Genomic DNA, 7,620 nt, shown 5'->3' with positions numbered 1-7,620 from the left:
GCCGCTTCCCCTCGCCGGCATCGCCGCGTCCCCCCCGGCAGCCCGCGCTTCCCCCGCGCCGTCTCCCGCCGCCGCCGCCGTCCTTCCCCGCGGCGCGGGCTGCGGCTCCGCGGCGGCGGCGGGACAGGTGGCCAACGCCCTCTGGGAGCCCCGGCACCGGCTGCCTCTGCTGAGTCAACCCCGCCCGCAAAAAAAAAAACAAAAAACCCCTCCCTCTTTCCTGCTCCTTCCCACCCCCTCCCGAAAATCCCGGCGCGGAAAGTTTCGGCCGCGCCGCCTCGCTCCTGAGGGGAGCCGTGGGGCCGCCCCGTCCGGGCAGGGGGCGGGCGGCGGCCCCGCCGCCCCGGGGGCCGGGCACCTCCTCCTGGGCCGGAGCCGGGGGGAGCGGGGGCCCGCGAGGTGACCCCGCGCACGCCCCCCCAGACACGCGTGTTCCCGTCCGCGGGAAGCAGCCGGGAGGGGGGCTCGGTTCTCCTCGGCCCTAACAAAAGTCAGGGAAGTCTCCCGGAATTCTTGGAACTTCAGAAGGAAACCGAGCGGAAAACCAAACCGGTGTTCTTCAGAAAACACTCTTCGGCCCCTTTCAGAAATTAATACAGCAGGCACTTCAGGTTTTTAAGCAGTTCCTGTAATCGCTGCCTTTCGGCTTCGTGTGTGCACCACGCTTATTTCGGATTTTGTTTGAGAAGTAGCATCCCCTCTTAGCTTTTGAGACTGTGTGTGTGTGTGTTTTGGGGAGGAGGAGAATTGCTTTTCCTGTAATAGTAAACGAATATGATAGTGAATGAAAATGCAGTAACAGCATCCTTGATTGTCGGAGCTTGACCCCTTCTGCTTAATGTCGGTTTCTTTGTCGTCAGGTCTGCTAAAAAATGACAGAATATAAGCTTGTTGTCGTTGGAGCTGGTGGTGTAGGCAAGAGTGCCTTGACGATACAGCTAATTCAAAATCACTTTGTGGATGAATATGACCCTACAATAGAGGTAAACAGCTTCACTTTTTATATGATGAGAAATTATGAGTAAATAATGGTGATTGATTACCTTTAGACAATTACCACAAAAACGTGATAGGAAAAGTCTTTATACTGAAAAAGGCTCAGAGATAAAGTCTCAACATTGTGCCAATATTAGAGAGCAAATCAGAGTACTTTTCAATTTGGCGATGGGACGACAGCTGCAGTAAATACTTAACAATTTTGATCATTTAAAACGTGGTGTTAGTTGCCATATCTTATTGGGCAGTTCGAGTACTTGTTTTTATGATTTTGGTAACAAACTATTTGTCAAGCTCATTTAAAAATGCCTGTCAAAACTGACTTTGCATGCAACCTACAAATGTCTTAAATGTGATTTTCCTTTTTGATCTCAAGAAGGAGAAGCTGTAGTCCTGAAATGTACCTGTCAAGCTTTCTCAGCTCTTATCATTAGGATCTGTTTCACATGGTGAGAAATATGTTCTGGAATGCTATGGTGAATGAGAATAAATCTTGAGCTTATATATATATGTGTGTGTGTGTGTGTGTATATATATATGTGTGTGTGTATATATATATATATATATATATTTTTTTTTTAACATGCCAGTGCATGTTGCTGTATATCTAGAAAAATGTTATAAGGTAGCTGCTGTAGTGGATTCTTTGAAATACATGATACAGTTCCTCAAAACTTATATTTAAGCTTCAAAAGTTACGCTATTTAGAAGATTTTTTTTTTTTTTTATGAGCAGGCAAGCTTTGCCTTTTAAATACAAGAAAAATACTAATATAGTCTGAAATCTCCTGCGGATCATTGGATTTAATAACCTCAGACTCTGTATAAAAGGAGAAATAACACTATAATTTACCCAAGATTTTTATGTTCCCAGTACTGAAGCTCTGTAGCTTATGACTTCATTTATATGTTTATACAATGAGACACTTCCAGGCTCACTTGAAGGAATCACAGGGGTTTAAATCTAGGCTTAAATGGTGACTCAGGGAATGGCTGTGCAGCCTTTTTTCAGGTAGACATAAGTGAAAAGTCTGTGCTCTGAAATGGTAGGAAGCTGTGTTACTTTAGCGAAGTAGAGACCTGAGTTAATGTGCCCCAATGAAAGCAGCTTGAGTCTGGGATTACCTTAATGTGGCTGTGTTGTCTTGTCTGCTTGCTGAATGGCCAGGTAATCTCATATATGCTTGTGGAAAATTGTGTGAACAGAGCTTTAGAGAGAGGGGGAGCATTTGACTTGCACTAGGAGAGCAGCTCTCTTGTTAATTAAGATATGTGAGATTTTAAAAACAATCCAAAACATGCTTAAACTCATTGAGAGGAACAGACAGAAGGTGATTTTCCTCGTTCTTGTAAAAGGAACTTTGGCGGATGTTGGCTTTTGTAATATCTGTTCATAATCATCTGGGCATGTTTCTGTTAGATGAGAGGTGTATTTACACTTTACAGTAAGTATTATGGATGTTCTATGTTACAAGTTGTCATATAATGCCAGAATTGTGTAAACAATTTAGGAACGCGTAGACTTAAATATCAGTATTGGTAAATCCCTTAAGGGATTTTGATAATCAACAAGATGAGTTTTCTGAGGAATACCAAATACATTTTAAAATAATAACATGAAAATATAGTTCCTTAGGAAAAGAATCTGAAATACCTGGACTGTGGCTTTTATTCAGTAATGTGCAGGATGACTGTGACACTGTGGTGTGATCCAGAATCAATATGTTCTTCTGAAGGAAAGAAACCTTTAGCCTAATAGATTTTACATGCATCAACAGCTTGTCTCCTGCAACAGTATTATTCTTCTGTAAGCATTATTACTCCTGTGTACTTATCTGAGTACTAGTTACCATTTTTTGTCTTGTAAATTCTGAGACCTTCAGGATGGAGACTGTATCTTCTTATACATGAGGTAACAGTGCTATTGAATAATCATATCGTTAAACTTGCAAAGAAAGAAATACTTGAGAGTTGTCTGTCATTCAGAGTGGCAAAGAGATCTCAGAGAAGGGCTTGTAATTGGGTTAAAATGCCTCAGACTTTGGCTGGGCAGAATCCCATTCAGTTCAGGAGGGTCGCTTGATTGTATTTCCTGTATAGGTGCATTTGTGGTGGTAGGAACCAATCAAAGAACAATAGCAGTAGCAATTTTTATGCAGTAGGAAGAAATAAAGCTAAAATTGCTTTGGTTAGTAAATAATTACAGATAAGATGGTTCAGTAGTGTCACTACTATTATTTTTCACTTACTACTATATTTTTCGTTGTCATGTGGCTGTTGCCAAAATACCCATTTTTCCTCAGACAAATAATCAAGCTAAATATTTTGGGGTAGACGGGGAAAGAAGAAAGAGTTCGGTGTTTGTTATGTATAGTGGATTCCTTAGCTACATGGTCATTCAAAAAATTTAAATATTTCCTGTAATTAACAAGATTTAAATTCAACACTTCTGAAATTCTTGTATTGTAAAGACAAGATGCAATTGAAGAGAGAAAAAAATATAGTAGTTACTTGGATCATTCTATAGAATGACACATACTGTAATCCTATTGGTGTTGCTGTTTCCTGTGGAGTAGGATTAATGATTCAACAGATAACTTATCCATTTGGAAAACTTCAAGTGTCAGGGCCCATTTGTGAGAATTTTCTATTTGAAAACCTGTATCTAAGCATAACGGCTGATGAAAAATAAAATCAGTGCGTGTTTGGATGGCTGCTGTCATTTGAAAGTACGTGCCTTATATATGTGTGATAATTTTATATATCATTTGAAACGAATGTCCAAGCACAGATTTATAGCTAAGCAATTTTAAAGTGGTATATTTTAAATGAAGTGTGTGTAGACTAACCTTTGTAAATCTGGTCTAATACCTAGAACAGTTGGACTAGTGCCCTCTACTGGTCAAGTGTTTGTTAAATCTTTATTTGCAGTGTCCTGGGGGATAACATAATGACTTTTTTTTAGTGCTTTAGCATATTTAGTACTAATTTATGGGTTGTATTTTAAATGTCTTTTGGAGAAAGAACAGCCTTCCTAGTTGGCTGTCAGAAGACTTTTCCAATAGGATTAGCAAAATCCCTTAAGTGATTTAGGAATACCGGTATTTAAGTCTGTGTTCTTTAATGATCTGTGCACCTGTGAAACTTCCACCAATATTTAGTAGTAGCTTACTTTTAGTAAGTATGATGTTTTAATATTGAATTACTGATATAATGGATCCTTCCACGAATGATAACAAAACTTCTGGCTACTCTCTTTAGATGGGATTTATTAAGCAATTGATTTTTTAGATGAATTCCATATGTATATAGCTGAGACTTGCTATCACACTTTCTTATCAGTGCTTGTTGTGAACAGATGGAAGTACTACTCTGTTAGCATAATTCTTGCTGATTTTATGGCTTGTGAAAGGCCAGTAAAAGCAGGTTAAGTGATTAATGAAATTAAAGCTTTTTGATATAAATTTGCTGAATCTGTATTTGGGGCAAAATTACAAGTTCATATTTGGAATCATGTAACTACTTTGAAATTGGTTTCTATTTTGCATTTTGTTTTTACCTAATGGTCTTACACTGGGTGTTTCTTCATTGGCATATCTTCCTGTGTGCAGCTATTGGATTTTTGTAAATTCATGAGAAGTTGGATTTTCGTTGTTAAAGGGGAGTCTGGTCATGTTGGATTCTGCAATTGCATTTTGAAGCAAAAGTACTACAGTGGCATAACTTGATTTGAACTTTTGTTTAGGGTACATACTACATTCCCTATTGCAGGACTTTCTACAGTGTGTAAACACCTAATTATCTTAATTTTATCTTGGGTATGTATACATTGGTATTCACCAAGATACTTGGGGTGGAGGTCCCAGTAGCCTAAGCTTTAATGTAATGATTCAGTTTTCTTTTCTACAGTGACAAATGTGATTTCAGGTTTTACTTTGCTTCTTTGTGTTTTTTCTTCTGTGAAATGTTTGTTCTTTCAGTAGCTTGGAAGGAAATCATAATCTTAAATTTTCTTTCGCGTGTTTTCTTTTCCTTCCACTTCAAATCCTCTTTCTAGTTAGTGACAAAGTTTTCTTTCCAGATGTGGGCAAAACAAATATCACAAGGCCTTCCTTGCACTTGTACCTGTGCTGTGCTTTATGCTGCTACATCTTTGCTGCTACTGCTAATATGGTAGGCATGTGAAAGCTAGCACTTCTTGCAGGAAGAATCTTAAAAAATTTTCTTTGCACATTACTTGAAGCTTTTGTTTAGAACACGGTTGTGGGGAGTGTCTTTTTTCCTTTGAAGTGATAAGATGTGATGGAATAATACCAGCTTTTCAGGAACTGTTTTTCATATTTTCTAAAGTAGCAGTCAAATTGCAAGAGGAAAAAATGAACGCTTTTTTCTTTTTAATTGGTCTAGTAAACTGCTAGAAGTTATACTAGTACTTCACTGTGAACTCTGATAAAGGTAATCAGAGGACATGAGAGATCTGCTGTTGAATTTATTAAAAGAATTGGATTAAAGATGTGCAGTGTTTTGTTCTTTTTTCTTCAAGCAATGAGATAGAACATGAACCTTATTTTAAAACATACTGAAACTTGTGTTTCTCAGTATATCAATATTTAAACAATGCTAATATATTTCTAAAGTAGGTACTACTTTTTACTTGAACATTGACTTTGCACTTTACCAAAATAAATATTTCCCAAATCATATGAGATATAAATTTTTATCTTAAAGATAAATAGTCAATATTATTTTACCTGGTATTAATAAATGACATCCAGGTTCAAGATAAATGTGAGATTAGCATTTGTTTACTTAAAAAAAAAAAAAAAAATTGATTCTACAGAATATCTTCCACTTGTTTTTAGTGCGGGCAACAGGAAAGAGRAGAGAGAGAGACTTCTAAAAATACAAATTCATAGAAAGTGCAAAGAAGTGGGTGTACAGTGCCTTAAAATGGGTGCAAAGGAAGGAAGGTCATTTTGAATTCATCTCAAAGTTGGCCAGAATTGCAGCTTTAACTCCCCAGTAGCTTAGGTTCAGCTTTATATAGTATTAAAAAGATCCTGTTTATATAACAAGAACAGAAGCAATATTATGTTAATTTCTAGTTAAAGGATCTGAAAGGTAATACCAAGATTTCTTCTTGAAACATTTCATTTGTTACAAGTACTGTTTACTGATAAAAATAATTCATGGCATTACTCAGTGACATATTCTTGAAGTTTATTGACACAGTTTTAATTGGAATATATAGATGTTTATGGAAACAATAGTTTTGTAGGGAAGAGTAATGTTCTCTGTTTTATTATTGCTGAAACTATGTGCTTAAAGAAACCTAGCATCAAAAAGAGCTGTAAATATGCATTAAGATTTAGCTGCTTGGGATTTTTTACGGATCTTGGCTACTTGAATCATTGGCCTGAAAACTTTGAACTGATAATATTGAAATAATTTGTTCCTACATCTCTCTGAAACCATCAGGGCTTTTATCTGACTTACTCTGCACTTTGTGTTGGGTATCTGCCTTGCCTGAAAAGCTTGTCAGTGTATAACTTTGAACTTAAAATATATCAACTAAGCTTTGATAACTTAATAAACATTATTATATGCACCTGCTTAAGCATAGAAGATGGATTTCCTTTCCAAAACACTGAAGGCTTTTTACACTTCTCTTCCATTTCAGCTATATGGATTTTTTGGAGCTGTTGACTTACTTGTGAATGTCTTCTATTACATTATTTTGTACATGGCTGTAGCATAATGCTTTCTGAAACATCCAGAGAATGAAGATCAAACTTTACTTATTTTTAAAAATGTTTTGGTAAATTAAGTAAGCTTAAAGCAAGTCAAACCTTTTAAAATCAGGATTATGGGTTTCTTCAACTATTACATTAACAGAGAAAAAGGGGGAAGTTTCTGATCTGGATCCAATTTGTACTTTTCCCCTTCTGAGCACAATAATAAAAAACCCTCCCCTTTTTATGTTTAAAAAAAAGTAGTGTTATCCATTGATGATTCAGAATCCAGATAAGACTATGTCCTTCCAGGTCTCTTTCCGCTTCTGGATTACTGTATAAGTGTAAATATGGGCCACTAATGTGTTTTATACTGTTGTTTGCCCAGCTGTAAAATTAGATTTTAATGCTTAAGTGTTTTGAGTCATGCTCAATTACTAGTAAACAACTTTAATATCTTCTGAGTGTTTAAAACCTTACTTGTTTGTGTTTAACCTAGATATATATTTTTTTCTTCTCTTAGGACTCCTACAGGAAGCAAGTAGTAATTGATGGAGAAACATGTCTCTTGGATATTCTTGATACAGCAGGTCAAGAAGAATACAGTGCAATGAGGGACCAATATATGAGAACAGGGGAAGGCTTCCTGTGTGTATTTGCTATAAACAATACAAAGTCTTTTGAAGACATTCACCATTATAGGTGTGTATTCTTTAAAAATAAATAAATAAATAAAAAATCTGCTAAGTCTCAAATTAAGTGGATAGGTTTGTTTGCTTGCTCTTACACAAGCTAATGAATTTATCTGTCATGAGATAGCATTAAGGGGGAAATTTGCAGATTATCAATATTCCAGGTTATTTTTGCAGTTGTAGGTCTGTAATTATGGATAA

The 7,620-nt window shown here is 36.9% G+C and overlaps 1 protein-coding gene across 7 annotated transcripts in view; it reads left to right on the top strand.

Annotated features, from left to right (window-relative positions):
* Positions 1 to 7,620, top strand: part of KRAS (KRAS proto-oncogene, GTPase) — a 26,775-nt gene that overhangs the window by 504 nt on the left and 18,651 nt on the right. For all 7 annotated transcript variants that reach the window (XM_026066848.1, XM_026066852.1, XM_026066849.1 and 4 more), the window contains exons 2-3: positions 861 to 983; positions 7,251 to 7,429. In XM_026066848.1, coding sequence (XP_025922633.1) covers positions 873 to 983; positions 7,251 to 7,429 — 290 coding nt within the window. In that variant the 5' untranslated portion in view covers positions 861 to 872. The remainder of the gene's footprint in view (positions 1 to 860; positions 984 to 7,250; positions 7,430 to 7,620) is intronic.

The sequence above is a fragment of the Apteryx rowi genome, unplaced genomic scaffold (assembly GCF_003343035.1).
Source record: "Apteryx rowi isolate R43461 unplaced genomic scaffold, aptRow1 scaffold_25, whole genome shotgun sequence".
NCBI classification, from domain to species: domain Eukaryota; kingdom Metazoa; phylum Chordata; class Aves; order Apterygiformes; family Apterygidae; genus Apteryx; species Apteryx rowi.
Note: the sequence above shows the minus strand (reverse complement) of the source record. Positions and strands in the feature narration are given on the sequence as shown.